The sequence below is a fragment of the Mirounga leonina genome, unplaced genomic scaffold (assembly GCF_011800145.1).
Source record: "Mirounga leonina isolate KUSES-001 unplaced genomic scaffold, KU_Mleo_1.0 Mir_53, whole genome shotgun sequence".
Classification (NCBI taxonomy): Eukaryota; Metazoa; Chordata; class Mammalia; order Carnivora; family Phocidae; genus Mirounga; species Mirounga leonina.
The window spans coordinates 6,900,686-6,917,156 of NW_023270807.1; the positions used below are offsets into that span (position 1 = coordinate 6,900,686).

General features: G+C 46.1%; 1 protein-coding gene across 5 annotated transcripts in view; it reads left to right on the top strand.

The window, feature by feature from the left end:
- The window catches only part of DAAM2 (dishevelled associated activator of morphogenesis 2), a 125,525-nt gene that overhangs the window by 94,504 nt on the left and 14,550 nt on the right, over positions 1 to 16,471 (top strand). For all 5 annotated transcript variants that reach the window (XM_034991251.1, XM_034991254.1, XM_034991252.1 and 2 more), the window contains 6 exons: positions 52 to 351; positions 5,302 to 5,409; positions 8,850 to 8,956; positions 10,101 to 10,185; positions 13,151 to 13,257; positions 13,343 to 13,431. In XM_034991251.1, the coding sequence (XP_034847142.1) occupies positions 52 to 351; positions 5,302 to 5,409; positions 8,850 to 8,956; positions 10,101 to 10,185; positions 13,151 to 13,257; positions 13,343 to 13,431 (796 nt within the window). The remainder of the gene's footprint in view (positions 1 to 51; positions 352 to 5,301; positions 5,410 to 8,849; positions 8,957 to 10,100; positions 10,186 to 13,150; positions 13,258 to 13,342; positions 13,432 to 16,471) is intronic.

Below are 16,471 nucleotides of genomic sequence, written 5' to 3' on the forward strand. Positions count from 1 at the left end.
AGGCATCATTGTTGATAGCTTTGTCTTTTCAATTTTTCTGTCTCCCCACAGACAGGACCTGTATCTTCCCCACCTCCCCCTGGGGGCCCACTTACCTTGTCTTCCTCAATGACAACCAATGACCTGCCTCCACCTCCGCCCCCTCTCCCATTTGCCTGCTGTCCTCCACCTCCACCACCACCTCTTCCACTTGGTGGGCCTCCCACTCCCCCCGGTGCCCCACCGTGCTTCGGCATGGGCCTGCCTCTCCCTCCAGACCCCTGCCCCAGCAATGACATCCCACTCAGGAAGAAGTGTGCTCCCCAGCCTTCCCATCCACTGAAGTCCTTCAACTGGGTCAAGCTGAATGAGGTAAGTAACAAAAGATCAGTAGGTCCATTCTCCTATAGTCAGTGCCAGTCAGCCCCATGGAGTGCCTGCCCATTGTTTGTAGATTGCCCCTTCTGGGTTCCTTCTTTGGTGGGGATAAGGGAAAGCATAGTAAATGCAGAAGATGGGATTGCTGATGTCAGACAGCTCACTGTTCACTGGGAAGAACATCTACACTGGCATGTGCTAAGGCTCACATTGGTAAAGCCACCTGCAGACAGAATTTGTATGTGCTGAGGGTTAATGGAGTGATATTGATACTAGAGCATGGACCAAGCAGGGTCACTTTCTAGACAATACAATGGCTGGGCTAGAATTTTAAGGATAGGGTCTATTTGAGGAAAAGGGTGGAAGATATAGGCAAAGAACTTGGACCAAGGTCTAGAGATGGTAAAGATCAGGGCAGTGTGTTCAAAGGACTGAAATGATGAGGCCATGGCAGGGGAGAGGACAGCACCCTTGCCATGAAGAGTTGGATGTCAAGTTGTAGTCATTTTGGCATCCTCCTGAGGGGAAGATAGACACACTGGGTACTTTTCTAGACTGCTCAGCAGTGAGAGGCCCTCATGAATATTATTTACAATAATCACCAATCCCAGGTCCACGTGTAAGATTCGTCTGTTGGACTCTCACGAGCATGGAGTAGAGATAACCTGGGTTGCTTTAGACTGCTAGTAATTTAAGGCCAATTCCAGCCTGGGTCAAGCCCTGCCTCTGGTTCTGTACTAAATCCTATTAGGACCTGTGGCTTTGTTCTTGAGGTTTAACACATACATGGTAACTGAGTTCAATTAGCCTGATCCATACACACACTTCAGTAGCAGCCATGAAGACATCATTTTGGAGCTGGGACTAATGGATGTCCTCTGACCTTGTTGTATGAACCTCTTGGTCTAACTCTTGGGGAATTCATAACTGTACCATTCTATGCTAGCTTAAATGAGCTCAGATGGAGACTCAAGTGGGAAGAGATGTGAGACTGTGAAATAGGTGGCCAGCTATGTGTTAGCTGGCTCTCATAATGGTAGACCAGCTAGCCAGTCAGTCTGAGGGCTGCTTTGTGTAAACTTTTTTGCTGGGGATTGTGATGGGTGATAATAAGAGGTGAAACAAAGCATTGCCCTGTAAGAGCTTTGAATCTGGCAAATTAGGAATTTTGTTCAAGGAAACATCTAGAGATCCTGGGAAGGGATTGAAGGGGAGGTTCTAACCTCTAACTAAACCAGGTTTGGCTCTAATAAACTGTGCAACCTGAATAAATCCCTCACTTTGTACCTCAGTTTGCTCATCTGCGAGATTTCTAAGATTCCTTCTATCTCTGGTTTTATAATCGAGGTGGAAAGACAAAGCATGAATATAGCTCACAGTCTCCTGGGCTTCTGATAACATCTCTAATCTAAGTTGGTAAAATTTTAGAGCCACCTGTTATCAGAATTTTGAACCCACATGGTTGACATTTGTGACAACTGCACTGCACAGCTGCGCCCTGTGTGTCCTTCCCACAGTCATGAGGCAAGCGGACCAACAGCTCTGCAGAACCAGAGGCCACAGGCTGTGTAGAAACGTTCACTGTTCATGATCAGAAATAATATATATACTTCTTTGTGGTAAAAAAAAATTTATCTCCTGTACTTAAAACTTAAAGGGGTTTTTTTTTTTTGCTTTCTTTTAAAAAAAGTTTAATTTTTTTTTTTATTATACTTGACACAATGTTACATTAGTTTCAGTTGTACAGCATAGTGGTTTTACAACTCTATATGTTATGCTATGGTATGGTATTTCTATTTTTATTTTTTATTTTTTCATTTTTTTATTTTTATTTTTTTAAAGATTTTATTTATTTATTCATGAGAGACAGAGAGAGAGAGAGAGAGAGAGGCAGAGGGAGAAGCAGGCTCCCAAGGAGCAGGGAGCCTGATGCGGGACTCGATCCCAGGACCCTGGGATCATGACCTGAGCCGAAGGCAGACGCTTAACCATCTGAGCCACCCAGGCGCCCTCTATTTTTTTTTTTTTTTGAGAAATCTCTATACTGTCTTCCATAGTGGCTGCACCAGTTTGCATTCCTGCCAACAGCGCACAAGGATTCTCTTTTCTCCACATCCTTACCAACACTTGTTATTTCTTGTCTTTTTGATTTTAGCCATTCTAACAGGTGTAAGGTGATATCTCACTGTGGCTTTAATTTGTATTTTCCTGATGATGTTGAGCATCTTTTCATTTGTCTGTTGGCCATCTATATGTCTTTTTTGGAAAAAATGCATAGTTAGGTCCTCTGCTCATTTTTTAATTGGATTATTTAGGGTTTTGTTTTTTTTTTTGGTGTTGAGTTGTGTAAATTCTTTATATATTTTAGATATTAAGCCTTTTACTGAATATATAATTTGCAGATATCTTCTCCCATTCAGTAGGTTGCCTTTTTGCATAACTGAAAAATTTTAAAAGGTAATGAAAAGTTGATTAGGCACCTCAACAATTAAGGAAAACAGACAAGGCAACTAATATTTTTGCAACATTCTCATCAAATAGAGCTTTGTACTTAGGATTTTTTCTGGGGTCTAGTAATAATAAAATCTATATAAATTCCTCAGGGACCCAAAGCAGGCCAGAGTTTCATTCCTGGACTGGAAAGTACAGGTCTGATGGAATGCGTAATGGGGAGGATTCACAGGAGTTGTAGACATTTCTCAGCAGGGGTGGGTGGGCGGGATTGAATTATATTTGTGGACCTATTAGCCCACTCCCAAGCTTTTAATCATGTGACCAGGAGTTATTTAATCATTTGGGCATCAGGTTCCTGTTCTATAAAATGGGGGTAATTATGGCATCTATATCGAATGATCATTGTGAGGATTAATTGACATATGAAGTGTTTGGAACAGTGACTAACACAGAAATTCGTAATAATATTAGGTGAGTTATTAGTGGCACAACCATGAATGCCTTAAGTGTGTTATCTCACCTAATCCTTCAACTCAGTAAGCAAGCATCACTGAGACCCTGCTTTCTTTTATGTGAAATGAGAAGAGAATAGCACCCCTCTATTTGCCAACAGTCCCACATAGTGATGAGGCTGGGAGTGCAAGCTAGCTTGCTCTGTTGGACTCCAAATGCTCAGTGAGAGAAACACAATAAAAAGTGTTTTGGAGAAAGATTTCTCTGTCATATAAAGGGTGTCTCTAGAGGGCAGAAGTCCCAGGGATCTAGACTGGTGGTGATAAGGTTTTGGCCAGAGTGATACAAAAATTAAAGTCAGGGATCATTCTGCACGGTGGGCACAACAGGGCAACTTGGTGAAGTGTAGGATGTGGAGAATACTAGGAAATGGATTATGGCTCCAGAGCACGCTCAGCTATACCTCCACAAAGGGCTTCGTATGGGGATGGGGTGGCATTTGGCAAGAACGGTGGGAGAGCTGGGCACTCAGTCCATTCTCTCAGGGGAAACTCTCCCTAGTGTTAACCATCCAGCTCTTGCATTCCAGCCCTTTCTTAGCCCAGCCTCACTGGGAGTAAAGAACAGTGGCAAGCTTTACCTGTGTGGGATTTCCCATGGAGCCCACCTCCACCCCAGGTCTAGACTCAGATGGGAACCACTGACAGTTTTCCTTCCCTGCTCTCCTGTTCAGTTCCCCCTCCCGTCTTCTCTCTGCCTCCCACACCCCATTCCAGGGGCCTGGCTTCTTTCCCCTGTCCCCTTCCCCTACTCCACGCGTGCTCCTGTGTATACACACACACACGCACACACACACAGTGGTTGTTTCTGCCATGAAAAGAATGTGTCTGTGTTGGGTTTGGCCAGTTGCCTGTATCCCTTGCTGCTCTGAGCTTCCCAGCCCGGCATTCCACAAGAGGGTCCCTGGCCTTAGAAAGGCCACAGGAATGTCCCCGCCCCACCCCCCTGCTCTGGCCTAGCCTCCCCTTTCCAGAGTTTAAGAAAATAAAAGTGAGTGAAAGGTATGTTTCTCTCTCTAAGCCTTGCTGAGGGGGAGATGGAGGGAGGAGGGGGTGGTGGCCTTAGGAAGGTTCCCCAGGCTGCCCTCTAGGCAGAGGAGGGAGGGAGATTCCATTTTAAAGGACAGCAAAGCTCAGAATGAGGCAAGGACTCCTGGGAGGACAGAAGTGAGTACCCTGAAGAGGCTGTGCTCTCTGCCCTCTGAGCAATGGCTCAAGGTGCTGTAAGACCACTGGGGTGTTCTTGGCTTTGCTGAAGGAGCCTCTCCCTGGAGTGGGGGTTCAGTGTCAGGGTCCCACACAGAGGTGGGGGCAGTGCTTAGGTGGAGAAGCCTTGGAATGTAAACCCTTGGACTCATCCCAACCATGAGGGATAAGCCACTTTCCCTGGGTCTGACCAACAGGAAGTTGTGGCAGTCTTGTTGGCCTGAACAGTCACTCTAGGGGCCAGGAATGTTCCAGGCTTTGGCATTTGTCCACTTTCTGGGAATCTGGGAAAGTGGGAGGAAGACCCCGTGGGAGACAAAATGACAATCTCAGATACAGGAAATATAGTGCGCACTGAGGATTTGAGGATCTCAAATATGTGTGGGCACTATTCCTTGCAGTGACTCTAGCCAACCCTGACATTTAGGGAATGTGCCCTGAGAACACTGGTTTGGTTTTGTTTTTCAGGAAGGAGTTTCATACCCTCTTTCATACTTGCCTACCCATCACTCTTGCCCTCCATTTGATTTCTGGAGCACACGTCTATGTGGCCCCATGAGAAAGGGAGGACAAGGAGCTTATCTCTGGCCTCTGCCCTGGAACAATGTATTGAAGGTTTGGGGGAGATGAATTGACCCCTTTCTGAAGGCCTGAAAGCCTGACTATTGTAGTTTGTGCAGCTGGGAACAGGTGGAGTTAGGGAGGCATTGGACCTGTCCATCATGAAGGAGTTGAGTCGAACAATGGGTCTTCTCCCTGTCCTGAATCTTAGGAACGTGTCCCTGGTACCGTATGGAATGAGATTGATGACATGCAGGTATTTCGGATTCTGGACCTAGAGGACTTTGAAAAAATGTTTTCAGCTTATCAGAGGCACCAGGTAAGACCTTTCCCTGCCCCCATCTTCTTGGGTCTTGACTTCCAGTTTTGACTTCACCTGTGCCCCTTGAACCCAACCCTCAACCTCTTCTTTCTCCCTCCCTTCCTCCCAGGTATACTGAATGATTTTATTCCTTATTAGGTACCATGCTTTGCCAGGTACATGGATCAGAATTATAGGTATGCAGTGCAGTAGGGGAAATATCCTGTTGTACTCCAGTTCTGGCACACAGTTGTGTGTATTTACACACTGAATGATGAATAGCATTTTGTCTATTTGTCCTTCATCTTGGAGCACTGGAGGTGGAGTCACAGCCCTGGCCACTGTTGACCTCTGTTCTCTCTTTGACCCCAGGATCTAGAGACTACACCTAGCAGGCATGATAAATTTCAAACTGCTTTCTCCACCATACTCTCCCAACACCCCCACAAGTCAGTTAGCCGAGGATGTCAATGTTTCTAGGAAGATGGAGCTGCTCCAGGTCTTATTAGGGGGTTAAGGTTGGGTCTGGGCCTGGGCAGGGCTGGGAGAGCCCTGGGCTTTGCTCTGCAGACACTGCTTACAGATGGCTGGCCAGTCAGCCTGCTCTTCCAGCAGCAGTAGGAGGAGTGGGAGGGTGGCAGAACGCAGGGCATTCCCAAGGCAGTGGCAGTGGGGATTGCCAAACATGCTGATTCTCATACCTCATCCTCGCATGAATGTGAGTCGACAGATGAGTCGGGGCCGAGGAATCTGCACTGTAGCTAGCACATCTGGGGTCCCTGCCCCCACGTCCAGTTTGGACATTCCCAGCCTCGAGGCTCTAGAGTGCGTTCTCTCTGGTCTCCCTCTGAGGGTCGTTTCTTTTCCACACTGTGCCACTTTCTCCAGTCCCCTCTGCTGAGCCCAGGGTGCCAGCACTTGAGGATACCCCAGGTGCCAGTGAGTGGGATCTGCATCTTCCTGGGCCCTGGGTAGCAGCTGCATGTTGTGGCTGGGCTCCCCACTGCTTTCTGCCAAGTTCAGGCCTGTAGACAATCCTTCCTGAGGGCACATGAGACTCCTCTTAGGAGCTTAGCCACAGGGGCAGAGTTGGGGCGGGGCTCTGATCCTGACTTGGGATTCTAGAAAAAACAGATGATTGTTATTTAATTTAAATGTAGGTGCTCAAGGTATCTGATTCTTTACCCTAATTCCAGGCAACATTTTTAGCCTCTGCCCATATCAGGCTGGCATGGCTGCCGGCAGCAGCTGTGGCCTAACAGGAGTGGGAAGGGGCTCTTCTGAGTCCTTGGTGCTCCTATGCACTGATGCTCCCAAGTGGGATGGAGGGAGCATGTGCAAGGGGTGTATCAGGCATGGTCAATCACACACCTCCCCCTAGTTGGAAAGTCTTTCTCTTGGCCAGGGTTCCAGGCCACCCCACCCAGTCTCTGTGCCCTGAGGTGGGGCTAGGATGGGATCCAGTGGGGAAAGAGGGGTTATGGGGTTTAGAACAGACTGGGTTTGGGGCCTCTCAGTTTGGTGACTGGAAAAGTGTTAAGGTGGAAAGTCCCCTTTGTCCCCTGACTCCTCTGTTAACCCCCTATTTCGGGGCTGGGCTCAACCAGACTATTGTCACTTGGTGAATCTCCCAGCCTCAGGCTGAATTCACAGCAGCAGAGCTTGAAAGATCCCAGAGGCTGTGTGGCCCTGGTCCCTGGTGACCTCCTCTTCCTATCTTAGGTCCCAGGGTGCATGTTTTGGTGGGGAGGGGGGTCCTATGAGCTGTGGTCTTTCCTCTATGTCCTATGCAGCTCCTGAGTTAGTGACTTCAACTCCATCAGGGTCCGAAAGGAAGAACTGGGTGTGGGCTCTGTCCCCTTAGCTCCCTTGGAAATCAAAAGACAAAGGGAAAGGGGTGAAATTCAGGGACACCTGCTTTCATTTGCCTCAATGAATGCAACTTCTGCATGTTTCTGGCCCCTTCTGGTTATATCTCCTCTTCTGTTTAGAAAGATGAAGTTATCCAGCAGAGAGAAATGCTCTCTGCCCTCTGGGCAGTTTCCCAACAGAGAAGAGGGAAGAATAGCAGCCAAGGCCTGGGGTTGGGAAGCTTGGGGGCCGGGCCTGCCCCAACTGGGGAGTGGTGGTCCCACTGGGCCCAGGGCAGGCAGGGGACCTGCCTACTCCCCACTTTGTGGCTTCTCCGTGAGTGCATGTCTGCTAGAAGCACCTCCTGTCCAGGGCTAATTGTTAGTCTCCATCTCCAACCATGTGGGTCTCATTGGGATGGGGTAGACAGAGTAAATGCTCAGGGGTCTCCATGTCTCTCCTACTGTCCCTGGGGTCCCTGAACCTCTTGGCTAACGTTGTGCATGTTTAATTCTCTGTTGGCTGTGGCTGCTACCTGCCTAGGAGCTGATAACTAATCCTTCTCAGCAGGTGAGTCACTCTTGGGGCTCTGGACACTCTAACTTCTAACCACTGTCCTGGGCTGCTACCTTGTACTGGTCAAAAGAGAGGGCTTTTTCATTCTGCCTTCTATCTTTATGACCCATCCCTATAAGCAACACAGGAAAGGGTTCCCAAAGAGAAAGCAGAAATGTAGAGGAGGGAAGTAATTCAAACAGACCCCTACCAGCAATGGAGGTGAATGTCTACTGGATTAAGGAGAAAGCTTCTAGGTCTTTTGTCTTATCTACCTGGCCCAAGGCAAGGCCATCCTGTAAGACTGCATAGGCTGGGCACTGCACAATCCCAAGGGTACAATTCACAAGGATAATGATGTGAATGGCAGCCTCTGGAATTGTGCAATATAGAGCATGTGCTTGGAGGGATGTCCCAGGGTAAAAACTAGTTTCCTGTCTACCTCACCAAGGACCCAAGAGAAGGGAAGGAATCTGATTTTGAGGGAATCTGCTGTTGGAACCCCAGTGAAGATAATTCTTCATGGAATTCTGCCTCAGTTTCCTCACCTCAGGAGTTGTAGATGCCCTCTACTCTGGGCACATGGGCTGTGCTTGAAGTCCCCAGGAGTCCAGGAACTGTAGCCTGATGGGGATTTCGGACCAGCTTCTCATCATAAGCTTGGGGAAGCTCTCTGGGTAGGGTGGTGGAGTGAGGGCTGATTCTCTGTGATGCTGGAGATCATAACAGCGCCCAAAGCCATAGGGATCAGTTCCCCCACTGGAACAGTTCCTTCTCTAGTTTGCCCAGAAAGGGCAGTCTTTAAAAAAGGGGGCTCTTTATTGCCCCCAACCCATTCTAGCCCATGGTAAAGTCCCAGATGCCTCCTAGTAGAGATGGTTATTAACCACCTTCCTCTCTCTCTCTCTCCTGTCTTTTTCTTTCTGTCTTTCTTCCCCTCACACCAGAAACATCCCCTGGTTGGTGTGTGATTGGCTCCTGGAGGGTGGGCAAGGAGTGGATTGGGGAACACACGCATACCTCAACCTTTTTATTTGGCTTGTTGGTTTCAGAAAGAGCTGGGCTCCACGGAGGACATCTACCTGGCCTCCCGCAAGGTCAAAGAGCTATCAGTCATTGACGGCCGAAGGGCACAGAACTGCATCATCCTTCTCTCTAAGTATGTGCTTGTCCTGCCTTGTTAGTCCCTGGTGGGAGGGATGAACGTCCCTCCCACAAGGAATAGAGCCCTTAGAGGGCTAGAGCAAAAACCTACAGTGGAACTGAATGTCTGGGGCACAGGGGTGGCAGAGGAATGGCTGACAGCAGTCTCTTCACTTCCCCTGCTGTGCCCTGGGAATGGTAGGAGACCACTGATCTAGAACCCTCTCTTGGGACCCCATGTTCAGCAGTAGTGTGGGGCTCTGCAGACAGGAAACTGCCCCTGTCACGACATCCCTGACCAGCCTGGTCATCATCTGGCAACAGAATTGCTCTAAGCCCATGGAGGGCCCCACTAGGCTTAGGCCACAGAGCAGCATGATCTCAGCCCCCAAGCATTTCCCACGGCTGCAGAACAAACAGGGCAGTATCTGTGCTAACAGCACCACTTCTGTGCAAGGCCTCCCGCCTGAGCCAGGGTCAGAGGGCACCACAACCCATACTATTCTTAGTGCTGCCCTAGCCATCTCTGGGACATCCATTCCCCTTTCTTCCCCCAGGCCCCAGGCCTCAGTTTCTCTCTCTTGAAGGTGAGGGAGAGTTCTGTATCTCCAGGGATCCAAGTGGTGTGCATCTGGAGGGGATAGGGAAGGGCTGTGTGTGTGTGTGGAGAGGGGTGGCTTGTCCCTCACCCAGAGAGCAAGACGTATGGGAACAGCTGTGTGGGAGCTGAGGTGCTACCAGAAGACTGAGAGCTATTCTGTCTTCTGACAATGAAGGAAGCAGGAAACAGCCCCCTTCATGGCCTGCTGATATTCCCATCCTCCCATGGAGATGCAGTAGATATTTTAGGCATAAGGAGGAGAAGGATCAGAAACCTTTACCCTGTCTCTCTGTCTACACTAAAGATGGCCCTTTTCAAATGTCCCTATCAGTTATGACAGAGACTCAAGCAAGTCACCAGATTCAAGTCTATACTTAGAGACTAAAATATCTCATTATTTAGTTTATGGAGTGAACCATAGGAGTTTAGGGGAAGTAAGGGGGGAGCACTAAGGAATATATTCCCATGTTCACATGAGGGAGAGAACGCAGGGGAGGAGAAGGGCTGGGGTCTGTCCTGAGCAGAGGGGCCAGGCTCAAGGGGCAGTGTTTTGCCTTAGGTTGAAGCTTTCTAATGAGGAGATCCGGCAGGCCATCTTGAAGATGGATGAACAGGAGGACCTTGCTAAGGACATGCTGGAGCAGGTGAGGCCCCTGGTGGGGAGGGGATGGGAGCTGAAACTAGGGGGAAGCTGCATCCCTTCCTGCCCCCAGAGAGGCCAAGACTCTTAGGTCAAGGAGAAATCAGGCTGGAGGATGAGGAGTTGGGTAGAGGTTTATAGAAACTCCCTGGACCAGCCTTTCTGAGGGGAGGCTAGGAAAGGCTGCATATTTTCCAGGGGATTGAGGTCCTTGACAGGAGATATGAGCTATGATCCCCCCCTTGGGTCTCAAGGTAAAGTCAGAGTGACCCATAGTCATATATTCCCCCAATCTCTTCCACCTCAATTTATTGGATCCTTCAAGAGAAACCTAGAAGGCATGAAACAAAACCACCATCAGTTGGACCTCATTAGAATTAAGAACTCTGTTCATCAAAGGGTACCAATACTAGAGTGAAAAGATAAGCCAAACCTTAGAAGACATTTGCTTTATGTACATCTAGCAAAGATCTCCTATTCAGAATAGAGAGCTCTCAAATCCAAGAATGAAGATGACAAACAGCTCCACTTGAAAATGAGCAGAAGCCTTGAACGTGTATTTCATGAAAGAGAATTTCCAAGTGGCTCGACACTCTTAGTCATCAGAGAAATACAGTAAATCACACTGAGGCAGAACCACACACCCACTGGAATAGCTAAAATTGAAAAGACTGACAATGCCAAATGTTGGCAAGAACATGAAGCAACTGGAATTCTCATTGGGTACAATAATTTGGAAAACAATTTGGCAGTACGCACGAAGGCTAAACCTACCCTACTGCCCAGCAGTCCCACTGCTAGATACAGAGAAATGAGTGCAAACATTGACTATAAAAGATATATGCAAGAATATTTATAACAGTTTTATTCATGGAACAACCCAACTGTCCATCAATAAGAAAGTGAATAAATATACCGTGGTATATTCTTACAATAGAATACTATTCAGCAATGCATAAAAAGCAAACTACCAATACTTAGATCATGGATGAGTCTCAGACATTATGTTATGCAAAAGAAACCAGACACCAAAGAAAACACACAGCATGAATCCATTTATATGAAGTTCAAGAATAGGCAAATCTAATCTAAGGTAATAGAATTCAGTTGAGAGGCTATAATGGGGAGAGGGATGGGTTGGCTTATTGAAGCAATAGAAGAGAACTTTCTAGGGGATGGAAATCTGTATCTTAATCTGGATGGGGTTTCAGTGGGTGGTTTTGTCAAAACTCTTTGAATTGCACACTTAAGATGGATGCCTTTTTGGGGCGCCTGGGTGGTTTAGTCGGTTAAGCATTTGACTCTTGATTTTGCCTCAGGTCATGATCTCAGGGTCCTGGGATTGAGACCCATGTGGGGCTCTGCACTCAGCACAGAGTCTGCTTGGATTCTTCCTCTCCCTCTGCCCCTCCCCCTGCTTGTGTGCATGCTCTCTTTCTCTCTCTCTCTCTCTCTCTCTCTCTCTCTCTCTCCCTCTCTCACTAAAATAAACACTTTAAAAAAAATAAATACATTTTATGTAAACTATACCTCAACAAACTTGGGTTTAAAAGAAAAAAATCATTGAGTTGTGCACTTAAGAATGGTATACTTTCAATATACATCTCCAAAGGTTAGTGAAGCAAAAGCAAAAATGAACTTTTGCGACTTCATCAAGATAAAGAGCTTTTGCACAGCAAGGGAAATAGTCAACAAAACAAAGAGGCAAGCCACAGAATGGGAGAAGATATTTGCAAATGACACTACAGACAAAGGTCTGATTTCCAAGATCTATAAAGAACTTCTCAAACTTAACACCCAAAAAACAAATAATCAAGTAAAAAAATGGGCAGAAGACATGAACAGACACTTCTCCAAAGAAGACATACAAATGGCTAACAGACACATGAAAAAATGTTCATCATCATTAGCCATCAGGAAATTCAAATCAAAACCACATTGAGGTACCAGCTTACACCAGTTAGAATGGCAAAAATTGACAAGGCAAGAAACAACAAATGTTGGAGAGATTGTGGACAAAGGGCAACCCTCTTACACAGTTGGTGGGAATGCAAGTTGGTACAGCCACTTTGGAAAACAGTGTGGAGGTGCCTCAAAAAATTAAAAATAGAGCTACCCTATGACCCAGCAATTACACTACTGGGTATTTACCCCAAAGACACAGATGTAGTGAAAAGAAGGGCCATATGCACCCCAATGTTCATAGCAGCAATGTCCACAATAGCCAAACTGTGGAAAGAGCTGAGATGCCCTTCAACAGATGAATGGATAAAGAATATGAGGTCCATATATACAATGGAATACTACTCAGCCATCAGAAAGGAGGAATACCCAACTTTTACATCAAGATGGATGGGACTGGAGGAGATTATGCTAAGTGAAATAAGTCAAGCAGAGAAAGTCAATTATCATATGGTTTCACTTATCTGTGGAACATAAGGAATAGCATAGAGGACATTAGGAGAAAGAAGGGAAAAATGAAGGGGGGGCATCAGAGGAGGAGACGAACCATGAGAGACTATGGACTCTGAGAATCAAACTGAGGGTTCTAGAGGGGAGGGGGGTGGGGGGATGGGTTAGCCTGGTGATGGGTATTAAGGAAGGCATGTACGGCATGGAGCACTGGGTGTTATACAAAAACAATGAATCGTGGATCACTACATCAAAAACTAATGATGTATTGTATGGTGACTAATATAACAATAAAATAAATTTTAAAAAAATGAACGGTATACTATATATAAGGTGCATCTCAGTTTTAAAAAGTGAAAAAAGAAAAGTCTAGAGCTGGGTGCCCTGTGGCCCCTTTTAGGCAGATGAAGCATAAACCCACCACATGAGATTGCCTCTCTCTTTTAAAGACCCCTCCCCATCTTGAACATGATCAGTGTATGGGCATCCATGCATTGCATCCCCACATCAGCTTTTCACCAGTTTCCTGTCTGACCTTCAGCTGATGTTCTTTGCAGCTCCTCAAGTTCATCCCAGAGAAAAGTGACATCGACCTCCTCGAGGAGCACAAGCATGAGATAGAGCGGATGGCCCGCGCTGACCGCTTCCTCTATGAAATGAGCAGGTCAGGGCAACGGGCATGGAGGAGGGGCTGGAGCTAGCTCCTGGGGCTGGAGGGTGCCTCATGATGTAGCTTGCCCTGTTCACAGGATCGACCACTACCAGCAGCGACTGCAGGCCTTGTTCTTTAAGAAGAAGTTCCAGGAGCGGCTGGCTGAGGCCAAGCCCAAAGTGGAAGGTATGGTTGAGGGTATGGGGAAGCCTAGAGTTAAGAGGCATCTGGGAGGGCCCGGAGCTGGAAATCAATGGAGGAAAACTTTCTCATTCTCAATCCCTGCCCACCCCCCGAAAAAAAAAAACAAAGCCAAGGACAAATTTAAAACTATGATTACTGTAGATATATACACTTGTTTATATTAGCACATGTGCCAAACATGTGACTGTTTCCTATGCCTCAGCCTGTATACTCTCCAGGGTGGGAGGTCTGTTGACTTTTGCCCCAGCATGGGACAGAAATGCTGAACAGATGATGATAATAGCAAATACCTAGAACAGGGCCTGGCATGTGTTGAGCTCATCAATCTTTACCCTGCCCAAGAGGGACTAAGTTCATAGAAGACCTCTGGACACATTATTTTAAGTGTGAGCTATTCAGAAAAGTAGGAAATTAGCAAAGTAATCTCTGGAGGTATCTGGTTTTCTGGGTTAGGGAACCCTTCCTACGCAGACCTTTCCCAGATGGGCACTTCATAATTCAGTGAGAACCATGTAGCAAGCACTGCATGAAACTTTCCACATGGATGGTCTCATTGGTTCTCACAGCATCCCTATGAGTGCATCTGTTCTCTCATGTCTAAAATGGGGACATGCTGCCTGAGGCCATGTTACCAGGGAGTGGTACAGCCAAGATTGGAACACAGATGTTGTTCTTCAGAATTCATCCCTCACTCTTGTCCTGTAGTACTTCATAGATGATGGTAGAAGACAGAGGGGCAGGGAGTTGGGGAAAAAGGCAGGCTGGTCCATGAAGACCCATGAGCAGAGAAGCAGGAGAGGCTGTGAGGCTCACTTGTGGGGAGGACAGGACAACAGAGTGGAACAGGAGAGCCTGAGTCCAGGATGCTGAGGGGGGCAGGCTGGGGGCAGAGCAGAGCATGGGCCCCCTCTGCTGGACACCAGGGCTGGCCAGCACTCCCTGGGATGCCCAGTCCAGAGAATGGCCCTTCTTGGAGCTGCTTCAGGGAGGTTTGGGGGTGGGGGTAGGTGGTGTGTGACAGCTGGAGGCAAGCATTTTCTGCAGTCTGGGTCCCCCCCCCCCCCACACACATATGCATTCACACACACAAGGGAACTGCAGGGTGGGTGTAATTGTAAATATTAATCGTTCTGAGGGAGAAGGATCGAGATCAGCATGACCCTGCAGGTCTGAGGTCTGGCAGTACCTTCTCCCCTGGTGATAGGTGAATCCCTACCTTCATACGATCTTCTTTATCCTCCTGCAGACTGTCTTTGGGGCATGAGGCACAGATAAAGGGATAGCCAAGACATTTGCTCAACCATTTGTGTGTCTTGGGTCAGTGAAGTAAATGTGAGCAACTGCCATTTGGAACCAGAGTAGCTTAGCCACTGGGTAGGGTTAATCTCAGATAATCTCAGACCCACTCTGAAACTCTCCCTAAGAGTTAGTCACTGAATGCTCAGGAGAGTCTCCCTTTAATATCAAGCTATGCAGAGCAAGTCATGTTTTGGATGGCAATGGCTGCTAACTATTCTAGAATGGTCTGGATGTCTCCTTCTCTGAGAGTCAGAAGGAGGTGGTTGAAGTTGTATCTTACAGTCAGGTGAGTGGCTTGACTAGGGGTAGAGACAAGACGATTGTGCAGGAGTTGGGATTCATATTTTTCCTTCCAGTTCTAAGAAATATTCCTGGTAAGCTAATATTTGGCCTATCCCAGCTGGTGATAAGCTATTGACACCCTCCCCTCCCCACTTTCCAGCAGGGCCTCTGGGTCAATTCGCCAAAAGCCAATTCACCAAATTTGACAGATTTGCCAATTCTATGAATATATTCATGAAACATATTTTTCTTGAATATATTCTTATGAATATGCTCATTGCTGGATATACCAAATTTACTGATTCTCATTTTGAATACATTTACTGAATATAGTCAAGATGAATATAGTTTCAAATGTAAACATTCTTATGAATATATTCACGAATATATTATTCTTATGACTTTATCTAAAATGTCTGCATTGCAATGGGAGTTTTCCCATTTATACTGATTTCCTTTGAACTCTTGTCTATTTCTGTTTTGCCAACATTTTAGCATTTTTAGGAGGATTCTTTTGCAAATTTCTCAAATAGCATATCAACTTTAGAAAAACTATCCTAACCAATATGAATTGCCAAAAACTTTTAAAAACTACATATAAAAGTAAACTTTTTATTCAAATATGCATATAGAAAGGTACATAAATCACAAGCGTCCTACTTGATGAATTATCATAAACTGAACTCACCTGTGAAATCAACACCCAAGTCAAGAACTGGAATGTTGCCAGCCCTAAACAGCCCTTCCTCATGTCCTCTCTCAAACATTACCCCCTGCAACCATTGCTCTGTCCACCTTCTTTAAAGGTTTTGTCTGTCTTGAACTTTATATAAACAGTATACTATAGTATGGATAATTTTATCTTGGTTCCTTTTGTTCAGCATTATGCTTGTAAGTTACCCTATTGTTACATGTAGCGGTGAGTTATTCATTTTCAGTGCTGCATTTTTTTCCATTGTATGAATACCATAATTTATTTAACCAATCTGTTCATAATTTAAGAAAAAAAATGACTAGAAACCACTCTAATACCCATCAAGAGTAATGCTGTTATTAGGTCATAGAATATGTACCTACAACACTTATCATTCATTTTTATGGCTTATTTTTTTTTTCAACTTAAAATTATACTTTTATTTTGTTGCTAATTTCATGATGTGTATATAAAGTATAGTTGACACACAATGTTATATCAGTTTCAGATGTACAGTATAGAGATTGGACAAGTCTGATATTATGCTATGTCCATCACAAGTATAGCTACACTATATAAGGCTATTATAATAGCATTGACCATATTCCCCATGCTGTACATTTTATCTCCATGATTTATTTATTCCATTACTGGAAGCCTGTATCTGTCACTTCCCTTCTTTCATTTTACCCATTCCCACACCTCTCTCCCTTCTGGCAACCATCAGTTTGTTCTCTGTATCTATGA